The 15,421-nt window shown below is 49.3% G+C and overlaps 1 protein-coding gene across 1 annotated transcript in view; it reads left to right on the forward strand.

The window, feature by feature from the left end:
* Positions 1-2,085: 2,085 nt before the first annotated feature.
* Positions 2,086-15,421, forward strand: part of ACOX2 (acyl-CoA oxidase 2) — a 31,735-nt gene continuing 18,399 nt past the window's right edge. Inside the window, exons 1-10 of the mRNA XM_019652770.1 lie at positions 2,086-2,290; positions 2,711-2,873; positions 3,087-3,238; positions 3,648-3,755; positions 5,863-5,982; positions 6,337-6,452; positions 7,159-7,331; positions 9,372-9,534; positions 10,627-10,817; positions 12,469-12,648. Of these exons, the coding sequence (XP_019508315.1) occupies positions 2,131-2,290; positions 2,711-2,873; positions 3,087-3,238; positions 3,648-3,755; positions 5,863-5,982; positions 6,337-6,452; positions 7,159-7,331; positions 9,372-9,534; positions 10,627-10,817; positions 12,469-12,648 (1,526 nt within the window). The 5' untranslated portion in view covers positions 2,086-2,130. The remainder of the gene's footprint in view (positions 2,291-2,710; positions 2,874-3,086; positions 3,239-3,647; positions 3,756-5,862; positions 5,983-6,336; positions 6,453-7,158; positions 7,332-9,371; positions 9,535-10,626; positions 10,818-12,468; positions 12,649-15,421) is intronic.

Raw genomic sequence — 15,421 nt, forward strand, 5'->3', positions numbered from 1 at the left:
GGGGCTCCCTGAACATGCCAGGCCCCTTGTCAGCAGCCCCACAGCGCAGCCACCCCCTTAGGGGTATTGGTCTGGAAGGCTGTATGAATCCCATTTGCCCCATGTGGCTGCATGACCTTACAATGTCGCCTCCCTTCTCGAGGTTCCTGCCCTATTTATAAAACAGTAATAATAACTGTAGTGTATCTGTAGGGCTGTGGTGAAGAAGAAAGGGAATCAAAGCAGTGGCCACGTGCAGGAAACATTTACAGCATGCCTCCTGTGAGCTATGCTCTTGGGACGCAAGAAAAAGCAGAGCCAGCCCCCCCCACTCCTGGTACGCACTGCCTAGGAAAGGGACATTCGAGCAAATAATGTCCACTCTAATAGCACTGGGTTTGGGGCACTGAAGAGGTGCTCGGTTCTCCCATGGGGCACTACTGTCATTAGAGGAGAGGTCCCTGGAGGCTGGAGCTGACTAGAAACACGGGGGACATAGCAGAGGCAACGAGTAGGAGGAAAGGGAGACCACGCACTCCATTCCACAAGTAGCGGGCACCAAGAAGCAAATTCCAAGCAGGGGAGGAAAACAATGTGAGTGTAGTTTAAGAGTTCACCCTGGCAGCCAGGAGAATAGACAAGAGAGACACTGAGGCCAGGTGAGAGATGATGGTGGCCTGGGTGATAGCCACAGCAATGGAAGGAACAGATGGATTTGAGAGGCTCGAGAAATAGAACAGACTGTACCTGGTGGTTGCCCTGTGGGGGAACAGGGGCTTCTAAGAGGCTGAGGGTTTGCTGTGAAGGATACAGGATCCACCTTGGCTACGAGGAACACACAGGGCTTCTAGGAGGAACACTTCACAGGCAAGGAGCAGGCTTCCTCCCCTCAGCTCCACAGTATCCCTTCCAGGCTCACAGAAATGGGTCGAATGAGCCCAGGACTTAGGGGACCAAATGAATGGGACCACAGATCCCCACAGTGAGTCCCCATGGCGGGGCTATAGCGTGGACAGAGCATGGGCTTTGTGATCAGACCCCATCCCACTCCTGTGCAGCTAGAAGCCACACGCCAATCTTTCTAAGATTCATTTTCTTCTTGTGTGAGCTTCATTGGCTTTTTGTGAGGATTCCCCCAGGCAATGCTTGCAACACAAGCTGCAGTGGACAGAGCATGAGCTTCGTAATCAGATCCTGTCCAAATCTTGGCGAACACATACTGAACTTCCATTTACTGAGCAATTCTTGCATACAACACCTAGACAAAGCCTAGTACACAGCCATGTGCCCACAGGGAGGAGCGCGGGGGTGGAGTGGCACTCAAGAATTTGAGAGGAGTTGCTTTCCTCCACAGATCGCCCCGCAGTAGGGGTGCCTGAGAGTTCCAGGCCTGCCTAGACACTGCTCAGCCCTGGGCATTTCCTCCTGCACACGGGTTCTTAGCACTGCCTATGGCTCAGAGCATCTAGGTCAGAAGTTCGCCCCCCCCTCCCACGATCTGTTCCAAGACACCGCGCCCCCCATGGATGCCTGAAACCTTCGATAGTACCAAATCCTCTATATACTATGTTTTTCCCTATACATATATACCTAAGACAAAATTTAATTTATAAATTAGGCACGGTAAGAGATGAACAACAATAACTAATAATAAAATAGAACAATTATAACAATGCACTGTAATAAACGTAATGTGAATGTGGTCTCTCTCAAAATATCTTATTGTACTTTATTCACCTTATCACTTAAAGGAAGCACTTGATGCCTTCTCTTTGGCGTGTCCAAATTGCCAGCATCACCACTCTGGGGACATTATTAAGTAAAATAAGGGCGGCCTCAACACAAGCACTATCAATCTGAGAGCCGAGACAGCTACCAAGTGACTAATGGGCGGTGGCGTCCACAGCGTGGAGACGCTGGACAAAGGGATGAGCCACGTCCTGGATGGGACAGAGCGGATTCGAGGGATTTCATTATGCTCCTCAGAATGCTGCGCAATTTAAAACTTATGAATTGTTTATTTCTGGAATCCTCCATATAATACTTTCAGACCACAGTTGACCGTGGGTAGCTAAAACCATGGAAACCAAAACCACAAATAATGGGAAACTACTCTCTCTCTCCTCAGACTCCAGGCCGATCCAGGCTAGGATGGGCAGCCCAGTGCACCGAGTGTCGATGGGGGACCCCTGGAGCAGGCGAGTGCACCCTGACATAGGGAGCGAGAGGTCCACGCGGTCCTTTGATGTGGAGCGGCTCACCAACATCCTTGATGGAGGTGCCCAGAACACTGCAGTCCGGAGGAAAGTCGGTAAGAGGAGGCTGAGGAGTGGAACATCTGCTCCGTGCCCACCGTCTTTTCTTGGAAGAAGAGTCCTTCAACAGCAGTCCCACTTTCGAACAACAAAGTTTGCTCTCAAAACTCAACTATGACAGATTCATTCCTTTGAACCATAGGGCATCTTTAACACATCAATATTCCCTGAGCCTATCTGAGGGATAAAAGAGTCCTAGGCAGCAAAAGACCTGGATGCTGGTCCTTACACTGTTACTGCACAGCTTTGCAACCTTGGGCAAGCACTTTCCCACCGTTAGGCCTCGGTCATCTCATCTGTAAGATGTTAGTAATGTCTGACTTCCTTGCCACATCCATGAGGCAAGTGGGTGGGAAGATATGAAGGCTCCAGGAACCTCACGCAGGTCCCTAAGCCCACTGTTCTATTTCTGGCAGAGAGCATCATCCACAGTGACCCCGTGTTTAGCCTGAAGGATAATTATTTCATGAGCCAGAATGAACGTTACGAGGCCAGCGTTCAGAAGAAATTCCACATCCAGATGATAGCACAGCGCCTGGGCTGGTTGGAAGACAGTCGTGAATTATACTATGCTGCCAGGTGCTCACTCCCAGGGTAGCCCCACCAGAGAGGGATTCACCGGGGATCACCCAGAACCCCCAGCCCCATGGACTATTTTCCCCAACAACGGCAGCCCTTGTTGGGAAACCAGGACGCGAGCTGCCCCTTCCCTCCTCCTGCACCCTGCTCATGCTGAGGGTTCCTGGGCCCATTTCCCCCGGGCTGCTCAATCACAGCGTCTGTCCCCCACAGAATCTTTTCTGGAGACCTGGCCTTAGGTTTACAACACATCTTCCTGAAAGCCCTCAGGAGCCTGGGCTCGGAGGAGCAGATTGCCAAATGGGCCCCACTCTGCAACACGTTCCAGATCATCGCGACATACGCCCAGACAGAACTGGGACACGGTGAGCCAGGCCTGCTGCAGGCGTGTACAGCCTACTGCACCGTTCCAGGGGCCCCTTCGTGTCTCCATAGTCATAGATTTGTATATTTAATATGAAAGTGTTACAGCAGGTGGCAGTCAAGGGTCTGGAAGAAAGAGTGCTGTCTTTTTCTAATTTATACAAATGTATACACTAGCTGTGGGGTAAGGTAAGTCATTCCTTCTGGAAACGTCAGTAGCCATCCCTTGCCATGGGCTGGCCCTGTGTCTCCCCACAGCCTGTGGGTAAAAGGAAGTGCCTGTGAGTACAGCTGGGAGATACCCCCATGCATACTCGCTGGTGCCTGAGAGTTCCAGGCCTGCCTGGACACAGCTCCCCAGGTGACAATCCCACCCTGGGCCCATGTCTAACTCCCTTCCTTGATTCCAAGGGACATATCTTCAGGGCCTGGAGACTGAAGCCACCTATGATGCAGACACGCAGGAGTTTGTGCTGCACAGCCCCAAGATAACTGCCATCAAATGGTGGCCGGGTGACCGTGAGTATCCATCTGTCGCCCAGCCCCATCTGTCCCCAAGAACCAAGTGGAATAGCAGGATATCACTGGCTTTGATGTCCAGCACACCTCAGATTGATTCCCTGCTCTAGGCTAGTGACCTTGGGAAAGTCAATTCACCTCTTGGAGCCTCAGGTTCTTACTCTGTAAAATGGGTGGGATATGAAGAGTTTCAACAGTGAGTGGCTGAAAGGCCCCCGCAGGAACTTTGAAGTACTGAGGAAATCGACCCAACCTTTGGTGGTTGAGGGCCAAGGCCTCTCACACACTGTGTCCACAGACACACACACACACACACACACACACACACACACACACACACACACAGAGTTGGCCTAGTTTCAGGCACTCCCCCCAATCCCAGGTCCCCTCATCTCCGAAAGCTTGCCACCAGCCAAAGCACAGGGCCCTGGGGTTACACAGTGAGAAAAACATCCCCACAGCCCTGCTCCAGCGCCTCAAAGGCTCACACCCACCACCAACGTCAACCAGGCCACCAGCACCTCCCCGTGGCCACCAGGTGGCGACAGCACCATGCTTCCCTGAGGCTCCGTGATTGGCCACACCCCAAAGAGGGGGTTCTGCCAAGGCCCTCTTCCCACGATTTGAGAATACACCTCCTAGGACACATCTGTGTAAACTTGGGGACCCATTTGATGAAAGTTTATATAGCAAAAAGTATACAACGAATGTGAGAAGTCCAACTAAAGCAGAGAGAGACGGGGAGAGGTGAGAGACTAGCAGAGAGGGGAAGAAAGACAGAGAGGGAGAAGGCAGAGAGAGAATGAATGACTGCTGTCAAAACTGCAGAGAAGAGTAACCAGCCTCTGAAATCAGTTCAAATGCCAGCTCTGCCCCTCCAGGCCAGTAACCTTGAGTGGCTGGTTACCCTGCTCTCAGCCTCAGTTTCTGTATCTGAAAGTGGGGCTCATCATACCCGCCCTGGAAGAACTGGGAAGCCCCACCACAGGGTCCAGTGCCACCTGGAGTTTGATAAATGGCAATTATCTGTGTTTATTATAGTTAGGTGATTTAGTAATAGGTTTTTGAGGACAGAAAAAACAAAAAGCTTGCTCATCCCACAGGGCCTCTCGCACGCCAATGCTAGATTTATTTGGCTCTTTGGGGGGCAGCAGTTCCCCTCTCTGTGAAAAGTGACTTTTCAAAAGTGCCCATCAGCTGGGGTGGGGGAAGCGCTGCACACGTCTCCCTGTGGCCCAGGACCAGTATTCTGGCCATGCATCCTGACATACACACCCCAGCAGCTCTGACGTCAAGATCCTGTCTCCTTGATTCCAAAGAAAATGACTCAAGGGCACACACTTCAGGAGACTGTTGTAGAACCAAATTTTAATAGATGCTAAGCTTTCCCAGATTGTCCCATTTGTGCTGTTTTCATTAAAATCCATAGCTGTTGTCAAGCTTGCCTTTGGAAGAGACAGCACAGAGGGTGTGGACAGCTTTGGTTCCCTAAGACTCTCCATCAGCTTTGTGGAGCCTCCCTAACCCACGGGGGTCCTGCCTGTGTAATTGTAGGGTGGTTTGTACACAAACCTGATGTTTAGACAGAACCCCCTGCACCTGCAGCCACCAAACGCCTCTCCATAAATCCCTCCAACCCAGTGTATTCTAGAGCCAGACACTCACGTTAAAGTTCTGTGGACGGTTCCAGTCATTTCCAAGGATGAGTCAAGGCCATGTGAGCTGAGGGGTACCTTGAACAAGCGTCCCTTTGTGTCCTGGATGCCACCTCCTCCACTGCCCAGCTCCACCAAGCTGATCCAGTCCTCAGCTGCTGAGCACACTGTTCCCTCTGCCTTGCACGCCCTTCCCATGTGGCTTCCCTGAAAAATGCCCCTTGCCCTCCAGGCTCCCTGTGATCCTCCTGACCCACATCCTCTGAGGCAGATGAAACCAACTCCCAACAGCCTCCAAGTGCCCTGCTCTTCCCCAGGCCACCATACCAGTCCTCTTCACCTGTTACAGACGGGCTCACATCCAGGGTCCTGATGAGGTTAGCCTGTCTGCTCTGTACACCAGGGCCTCATATACCAGGATCACACGGGGCCTCTCGTCTCTCTGCCCTCAGTGGGACGGTCAGCCACCCATGCCCTGGTCCAGGCCCAGCTGATCTGCTCGGGAGCCCGGCGGGGCATGCATGCCTTCATTGTGCCCATCCGGAGCCTCCAGGACCACACCCCTCTGCCAGGTAAGCCCATGCTGTTCCCTTCAGGACCCCTGCCAGGAGAAGACCCCCCCACACACCAGATTTCATTGTCCTGGGGCCCCAGAGGTCCATGGGAAAAGCTGGGACATGTCACCCTCGGGCCAGGGGAGAGGGAGGCAGAGAAGTTGGGGGTGTCTTGTTGGACAGACCTGGAGCCAACTAGCTGAGTGATCTTGAGCGAGACTCGGCTCCTGCCTGACCTCAGCTTGGTCACCTGCAGAACAGGTGACCTCAGTGTCATAGGCTGTTGTGAGGCTCAGAGGACCTGGCATGTATGTTGGGGGGGGGGGTACAGCAAGCACTTAACTGATGAACATTCCCAACTCCACCTCCTAGGAATCACCGTTGGAGACATTGGGCCCAAGATGGGCTTTGAGCAAACGGACAACGGCTTCCTGCGGCTGGACCACGTGCGGGTCCCCAGGGAGAACATGCTGAGTCGCTTTGCACAGGTGGGGGCTTCTGGGGAGGTTACAGGCCTGTACTGCCTAGAGAGGAGACATTGGCCCCCTCACAGGCTGCTGCTGGCTCTGGGTCCTCCTCCATAGGGCTGAGTTTGAGACAGTTCTCCCCCAGAGACACTCTGGTGTCCCACAGACCTGGGTAAAGCCTCAGCTTAGCAGCTGTGTTATCTTGAGCAAGTTACTTTGCCTCTCTGAACCTCAGAGTTCCCACAGGTGAATGCTCACCTCATGGGGTGGGTAACAGAGCAATCATGGAATGGGATGGGATGGCACGGCAATCTGAAGAGAAAAGGGGTGGGGCTAAGGATGACATGCATATTCACCTACAGTGAGGCCTGGACACAACCAATCACTGAACAGACACCAGCCAAGTGCTGGAGAAAGTTCTGGAGTTTCACATTTTGCCAGGCATTACCTTTGGCTATGGATTGTGAGAAGGTCCAGGGTGTCCCAGGAAAAGAGCTGTGAAACAGGGCACTTGAGGCAGTGGCTAATTAGTGACAAGCACAGATGTTTCAGTTTTAACCATCAGCACGGCCATACAAGCACATTTGGGCTGATGGCAGGCTGTGTCTACTCCAGGTAAACAGTTTGAGAACTGTGGTACCCTCAGGGGATGGAGGCCCATGGTTCTGAGTATAAGGTAGACTGGGGAGCCTTGGCTCAGACCCAGCACCTGTCCTTGGTCTACCAGGTCTTGCCAGATGGCACCTACATCAAGCTCGGAACAGCACAGAGCAACTACCTTTCCATGGTGGTGACACGGGTGGAGCTGCTGTTGGGCGAGATCATACCGCTGCTGCAGAAGGCTTGCGTCATCGCCATTCGCTACTCAGTCATACGCCGCCAATCCCAGCTCCGGCCCGGGTGAGGGGTGCCCAGAAGTGCCCCCTGCAGACACGACTACCTCTCGGTCCCACAGTGCCTGCCTCTAACAGGGTCTTTCTGCCAGAGCAGGGTGCTGGCGCATGTATTACTCCTCCATGCATACGCGTCTACCCGGCCCTGGCCCATCTGGCCACGTCTATGGGGTCTCTGCCTGGCTCCCTCTAACTGCGGCTAATCAGCTGGCCCGACCTATGTCTGTCAGTGTCTGGCCTCTTTGGGCTCTGTGTGATCATGTGTCTTTGGCCCTATGCCACCAGACCTGACTCAGTTTGTCTATCTGAGTCCAACTAGGTCCTGTACAGCTATGTCTGGGTCAGCCACTTGCCAAGCTGCAGGTGACTGTGGCTCCTGAGTTTGTTCTGTCAGGGCATAAGTAATTGTGTCTGACAAAGCCCATCTGTCACATCAGACTCTGTAAGGCTGAAATTGGTTCTGTCTGGCTGTGAATGTCAACACCCAGCTGTGGTATGTCCAAGTTTGGATCCATTTTGTCATACATGGTTGTGTCTGACTGACACTCCCTCTGCTCCATGGCACCAAATACCAAGGGTTGACTGGACCCTCTGTTTTAATGTGTATTGTATACATGTGCATGCACGGGCACACGTACACAGACAGAGTTGCCAAATTCAGCAAAATATAGGTCTGCCAGTTAAATTTGAATTTCAGGTAAACAACACATCAATTTTTTAGAATAACGATGTCCCAAATGGACACACCCAGGATGCAGCAAAATGGAGCCTGGGCATGTGGTTGCCAATGTGAGCAAAAGAAGAGAGGGGTAGGGCTGGACCAACAAAATTGACTGAACTCATGGTGCTCAGAGACGGGCTTCTACTTGGCAGTCTTGTCCTAATTCTGCTATGTGACCCTGGGCAAGTCCTTTGCTTTCTCTGGGTCTCGGTTTTCTCACTTGTAAAATGAAGAGTGACATCAAAAGGACTGGACCTTGAGAACATCCAGACCAATCATCTGCTGGTGCTTCATGCCCTGGGCTCAAGGATCCAGGAGTCTAATGCAAAACGGACAGAGGGTTGGATGCCAGGCAGATCTAGGGCCACTCAGCTCAGCCACCTGCTCGCTATGGGAGCTTAGGCTAGTCGTCCCACATCTTTGTCCCTCAGCTTCCTCATCTACAAGATGGGCATGACAGGAATGGTCTTCCAGGGTGGTGTTGAGGGTGAAGCGCAATAAAGTGTAACCAGCCCTTAGCCCAGGGTCCTTTCCTCTGGAAACCCTAGGCACCCTCAGCCAGCCTGGGCCTCAGAATTCCAGACTGAGGCTGTATGCTCTGGAGAACAGGGGCACTGGGAAGGTGCTGTCGATGGTGTCCTGTGTGGGGCTCCGTTTTCTGGGCTGCAGAAATGTCCCAAGGATAGTTATAGTAGTATTGTACATGTCCAGGCGAGGGACATGCTGGCCCAAAGAAGAAACGCCAGGTTTCTTCCCATCAGCCATGGAGGTGTCTCACTCTCACAGCTTTTACTGCAGGCCCTGCATGGTGGACACAGTGTCAGGCACTGAGGACACAGTCACGGAGAAGGTAGACACAGTCCCCACCTTGGGACTCCATCGGACCCAAGTTCACAGCCCGAGTTAATGATTAGGCTCAACATGCTTCCCAGCACACAGCAAGTGCACCTGGGTAGTGAAAGGTCAAGGTTCAAATCATCGGGTGCAGGACCACAACCCCGCACCCACAATCCTTGGGACCAGATATGTTAGGACTCAGAACTTTGCAGATTTTAGCAGGATGGTATGGTGCATATGCTGTATTTTGTAAACCTTGCCCACAAGGGGCAGCACCCATAAGCAAATATCTATATTTCTGCAGTGAAATGAGAGGATATTCATGTTAGGTGGGATTTTAAAAGATGGTTATTGCCCATGTCAGTTGGGGTCAAGTTTTGTAATGAGATATAAAAACTGTCAGTTTGTAAGGCTTCATGGCATTCGAGACATGGGAAGGTAGATATGGCCGTAGCAATCTTCTAAACCTTCCACTTTTCTTCCCCGCAGTGACCCGGAGGCAAAAATCCTAGACTACCAGACACAGCAGCAGAAGCTTTTACCTCAGCTGGCCATGGCCTATGCATTCCATTTCCTGGCGACCAACCTCTTGGAATTCTTCCATCACTCCTACAATGCCATTCTGAACAGAGACTTCAGCCTCCTGCCTGAGGTACCTGCTGTCTGCGGGCGGGTGGGCAGGAGCTGGGACTGACCTGGCATTTTCTGCCCAGTCCAGCTCCCATGGGCCCCTTCCACTTTCCCTTCCCCAGCCTTCCAACATCTCAGGGCACCTAGGGAGAACTCTGTACCCCGACATGGAAATCCACTCCATGTGGCCCCCAGAAAGCTCCAACAATGGTAGAGGAAGTAGTCACGCATAGTACATAGAACACAGATGTACAATCCTTGATGCCTATTTGAAACCCAAAAAGCTCTGAAAACCAAAAGTTGTTTAGAACTCATTTGGAGGCACAGTTTGACCTGAACTGACCTGACTTATCCCACTGAGTGTACCTTTCGCAGTACAAACATTCATGTGTTTGATCACTAAGGTTGCCCAGACTCCTCTCAGGGTATTCTATACAATATACCTTAAATGTCCCACTTTACCTTTCTAAAATTCAAAAAACATTCAGATTCTGACACACATCTGGCCCCCAGGGGTTGAGATGGAGGGCTGGGGAATTACATGGACACTAAGGATTCTGTCTGGTCTCTCCAGGCCCCTTTGCTGCACAGCAGGTACCATTCCCATCCCCAGTTTACAGGTGAGGGAAAGTGAAGTGCAGAGCAGTTAGCAGACACGACCCTCCCCCCACGACATGAAACCTGCAGATGGCTAGGAGCTTCTAAGAACCCAAACTCAAGCCAGGTCTGCTGTCTGGCAGCCCGGCTTCCAGCCCAGGACAGTGGGCTGACGGTGGACTCACGTGCTCATAGGCCAGCTCTCCCAAACCTCTGCCGGCCAGCAAGGTCCACGGCTCCTGGATGACAGTGAATCCCATCCAGGAAGCACCCAGTTCCCAAGACCCTGAGACCGGCCTGGAGGGTCTTCCTGTATTCTTATTGTCCATAGTCACGTTGCCTCATTGTGTGACCTTGGGCAAGTCACATAACCTCTCTGAGTCTCAGTCTTCTTATTCATAAAGTTATGAACTGAGGAAACAATTCTTGTTTCACAGAGTTACACTCAGTGAGTGGTACACATGCTTGTTACTGGAGGGCCCCCTTACACCGCCTAACGCCCTTCCCGTTCTTGCAGCTTCATGCACTGAGCTCAGGGGTGAAGGCCATGGTATCAGACTTCTGCACCCAGGGAGCTGAGCTGTGTCGCAGGGCCTGCGGTGGACACGGCTACTCAAAGCTGAGCGGCCTGCCATCATTGGTCACCAGAGTGACAGCCTCCTGCACCTACGAGGGTGAGAACACTGTGCTCTACCTGCAGATGGCCAGGTAAGACTGCGGCTGGCCCCAGGCCTTCTCTGCCTGACCCCTGGGTGCTTCTGTTTGGGTTAGAATATCTGTCTGATGCCCACAGAGGGCACAGACTTTGGGGGGTGCCGTTTGGGGACTGTCCAACTCCCACAATATGTCTCTAATCCATCCACTTCTCCCCAGACTCGTTGCAGCTCCCAGCAGGCCATCGTCCCATCACCTGTACAATAGCATCAGTCCTGGTCTCCTGCTTCTACCTACTTCAGTCCTTTCTCCCCTGGCAGCCAGCCTAGAGAAGATCACACTTCCCTTGCTTAAAATCCTTCAGGGGCTTCCCACTGCTCATAGGAAAATGCCACATTCCACACTGTGGCCTCCAAGGTCCTGAAGACCTGACCTGTCCCCCTCTCCATCCTGCTCTCACAGCCTCCTGCCTCTGCTCACTCTGCCAGCCACACATTTCCTCCTCCCCACCATGGGGCCTCCGCACGCCTCTGCCTCCCCCTAAAACTCTGTCCCCAATTTATTGTTGTAGGGCTGGTCCTTCTCATCCTTCAGATCTCTACTAACATGATGCCTCCTTCAGATGCCCTCCCTGACACTGCATCTAGAGTAGTAGGACCCCGACCCTCCAGTCAACACTGTCCTGTTTCCGTGAAGCAGCTATCACAGTCTGAAAGTGTCTTTTTGGGTGTGTGACGTGGAGCTCCTGGAGGGCAACAGGGACACCTGCCTCACTCCCCCGCAGTGACCCAGGCTTAGCGCAGGGGCTGCACACAGGAGGCTGGAACCTGGGAGGCAGGAAGGAATGAGTCAGCCTCCTCCCAACAGGAGGTTTCTTTTCATCTCTACCTGGATGGGTCTAGGGTCTCTGACAGACTTTCACGTGCATCTATCCTCAGGTGACTAAACAGGATAAACACTTTGCCATGCAGAAAGGAAAGGTTTACTGGCGAATAAGCTATATAACATTTCTTGGAATTTTTAAAATATATAACATTTATTGGGTTTGTTTTTTTTTAATTACAAAAGGAATACAGTATCATGTATTAGACGTTCTGTGCCCCACAGTGTGGAGCACTCTACAGATAATATCTCATTCCGTTTTCACAAGTCCCCTGTCAGGCAAGTATTATCCCCATCTAGAGATGGACAAACTAAGGCTGGGGGGAGTGAAGCAACTTCTACAGCATCACCTAGGGCTCAGGAGAGCTGCATGGGGATCCAAGGCTGTCTGAGCCCAGAACCTATCATCACTGGATCATCATAAGAAAGAAGCTAAGAGTCACCTGTGATCCTCCCACTCCTGTTCGCATTCTTACATCTATCCTTCTTTATTCAGCTAAGAAAAATTTAATTTCCACAGTCGCTATACAATTCATCATAAATCCCAAACCAACAGAGAAGATTCTGTTTGCTCAGATATCAAAAGGGTTTATGTTCTGAATGTGAGTGTCTGCCCAGCTCCAGGGCTCCAGCTGTTTCACTGTGAGGGAAGTACAGCCTCAGGGCACACTGAGGGGTCCTGGAGCAAGAAGCAGCCATCAGGAGGGGCTGGGCCAGAACTTGTGTGGCCCTGGTTCTCCACAGGGGACACAGAGTGCATGTCTCTGGAAGAGAGGGGTGCTTGGCTGTCCTATCCTCTCACCTGCCTCCGCCAACCCCCTAGGTTTTTGGTAAAGAGCTACCTGCAGTCTCAGGCATCCCCAGGCTCCACATCGCAGAGGTCTCTCCCTCAGTCTGTTGCATACCTGACCGCACCTGACCTGGCCAGGTGCCCAGCCCGGAGGGCAGCTGACTTCCTTCACCCAGAAGTCTATACCAGAGCCTGGGCACATGTGGCAGTCAGGTGAGTCAGAACTGAGAAATCAACCATCCCACCTGGGGGCAGGTCCTTCCCACACTCGGACCTTTGGGATTGCATGGGCAATTCCTGGATACTCTTCCAAAAACCACCCCCTTCCCCAACCTTCTCAGTCTTCTCAGCTCCTGCCACTATGGGCAGAGAGAAGGGGAAGTCACATCCATCAGGCATGGACCACTAGCAAGCACTTCCCCATCCTGGTCAAGCTAGTAGGACATCACCTCTCTGGCCAGTACAATGAATTTTTTTATTCTTTAGGTTCTTATTGATTTGCAATACAAAGAATATGCCATGAATGTAAATATCACAAATGTACCGGTATATTTATATATAAATATACCAATAAATAAAGCAATATGTTTCAAACATCCCACAATCTAAAAAGAATTTTCAAAAGGATGACTATATCAAGGGACCGAATTAGTTTATTCGATCTAGTAGGCTCCAGGGAACAAGGATAAGACCAAGTACTCATCCGTTCTGTCACTCAACAAATATTGTCAGTCACCTACTGTGTGTCAGAAATGTCCAAACATACCAGGGTTTGGGAATAAAAAAGGTCCTGGCCAAACACAGACACCATCACGAAAAGATGGAGAGATCTGACTACCTAAGAAAGAAAACCTTTTAAGCCCCTCCCCAACTAAAATGACTTGGAAAAAATATTTTCAGTACATAATAAGAGGTATTNCAAAAAAGTAATTAAACAAGTAAATATAAAAGATGAGGCTAGAGCTGTGAAGGAACAAATCAAGACACTACAGTAAAAAATAATGGGGATAATCTATTCTGACAGAAGACTGTTTACCTGATTCCACCTTCTGACTCCTTCCGTCCAACTTCAAAGAGCCTCAAAGAATCAAGCCTTTTATTTGTATTAAATTTCAAAAGCAAATGATAACTGTGTTTTTTAATTGGCCACCTGCATCCACAATTTAAAATCTGCATGAGCAAACAAAGGATGCCCTTTGGAAAAAATGTTTCTCCATATGTTCACACAAAGTGAATTTTAAAAATAATTTTAAAAATTAAGAATCTTATATAATGTTAATTTTTGAAACTAAAAATTTAATTTGAATGTAAAAGTCATTAATCCTGGCAGAAACACTGTCTTAATAATGCACTTCTTTCTACACACAGGGGAACCCTGCCTATGAGAAATATATAAGACCACTATTACAAAGCTGGAGAGCCAAGCTATGAAATAATCAACAGCATTCAAGAGGCACTGCTATGCGACAATGCCCGTATGGCATATACATCATTAAAACTTTAAAGTGCATATGTATGTATTTTTGAAAGAGTTATTATCTTTTAGAGACACAGTCTGAAGTGAACGAAATACCTGTGATTTACTATAAAATGATCCATGGGAGGAAAACGGGGGAGTGAAAAGTTGTTGATGTTGGTACATGGGTACATGGGTGTTGACACTATTCTCTTATGAATATGTTTGAAATTTCCCACAATAAAACACAGTAGCACTATTGATTTGTAGCATCTATTTTGTTAAATGCCAGGATTTTGCTTTAGATCTAGCAAAAGCCAATAAACTCATTAGTTATCACTTGTGTCTACAGCACACATTTATCTGAAGGTTTAAAAGGACAAACACGGGTGCGCACATACAATCCTCCAAAAGTGCCTTTGGTGAGAATGCAACTATCTATCAATTTTTTAAATCAACTCTTCCGCAGAAAATTGTTCAATTTCATAAAAGACATAATTGTCTCAAATTACCCAAATATAATCAAGCTACACTTTTAAATCATTTTTAGTTGCTTAAGTATATAAAACACTCAAAATTAAATGCCACCAAATTAAACTGCAAAGTATCTCAGCTGGCTACTTTTCCTCATTTACTCATTTAATCATTTAGCTGTTAATAATAAATCTAGAAAATTTACCAAAAGCAAACTTATCTCCAGTAAACTGACCATGGAAGAGACCTCTTAAGTTTTAAACTTTTAAACCTTGGAAGAGCTAAAACTATTCCTGTTTCCATACGTGTGTTCAAACCAAATCATTTTATCTCACATTCACCTCAGCTAACTTAACACATAAGTGGCTGGGCTGGTGTTTTCTTAGATGACCACTAATCAATTTGAAGTAGGAGACAATTTTCTAAAAAGATAATCTCATAGTATACTTACTGAAACCACAGCAATCTGCCAATAACATTAAGGAATTTTAGTTTGAAGATGGTGAAAATGGGGAAATTTCTGAATGTTGGTCACTTGTCAAATCTTAAAATAAATTTTCAGAGAGACATGGTCAAAAATGGATGAAGTTCTCATCCTCCGTTTCAGAGACAGATTCAATCTTCTCACAGGGGAAAAAAGGAGCAACCTGCCCTAGAGCACGCGGCCAGGAGAGCTCCACCCATGGACCAGGGAAGAAATTAGAGACTTCCGTTTATAAGGTGTTCTAGCAAACTAGGATGTCTCACTCTACTTAACATAATCCTTCCTTTGAGTAATTTCCAAGAAACAGAATAATCAAATGAGCTTTCTAAAATAAGACTACCGTGAAACAAATAAAAGTACACGTATCTCCAACTGTTCCAGATCCTCCATTTACTACAGTTTATTTCTTCTCAGAAATAACCTTATCTTTAACAATAAAACACATTTGTGGGTCACTATAATATATGATAAGAAAGTGGCTGAAGAGTCCAATTGTCCCTGTGCTCAACACAAGGCTAAGGGTCATATTCACAACTATGACAATTGGTAGATTATTGAAGGAAAATCTGTAA

This window comes from Hipposideros armiger, unplaced genomic scaffold, assembly GCF_001890085.2.
Source record: "Hipposideros armiger isolate ML-2016 unplaced genomic scaffold, ASM189008v1 scaffold_187, whole genome shotgun sequence".
Taxonomy (NCBI): Eukaryota; Metazoa; Chordata; class Mammalia; order Chiroptera; family Hipposideridae; genus Hipposideros; species Hipposideros armiger.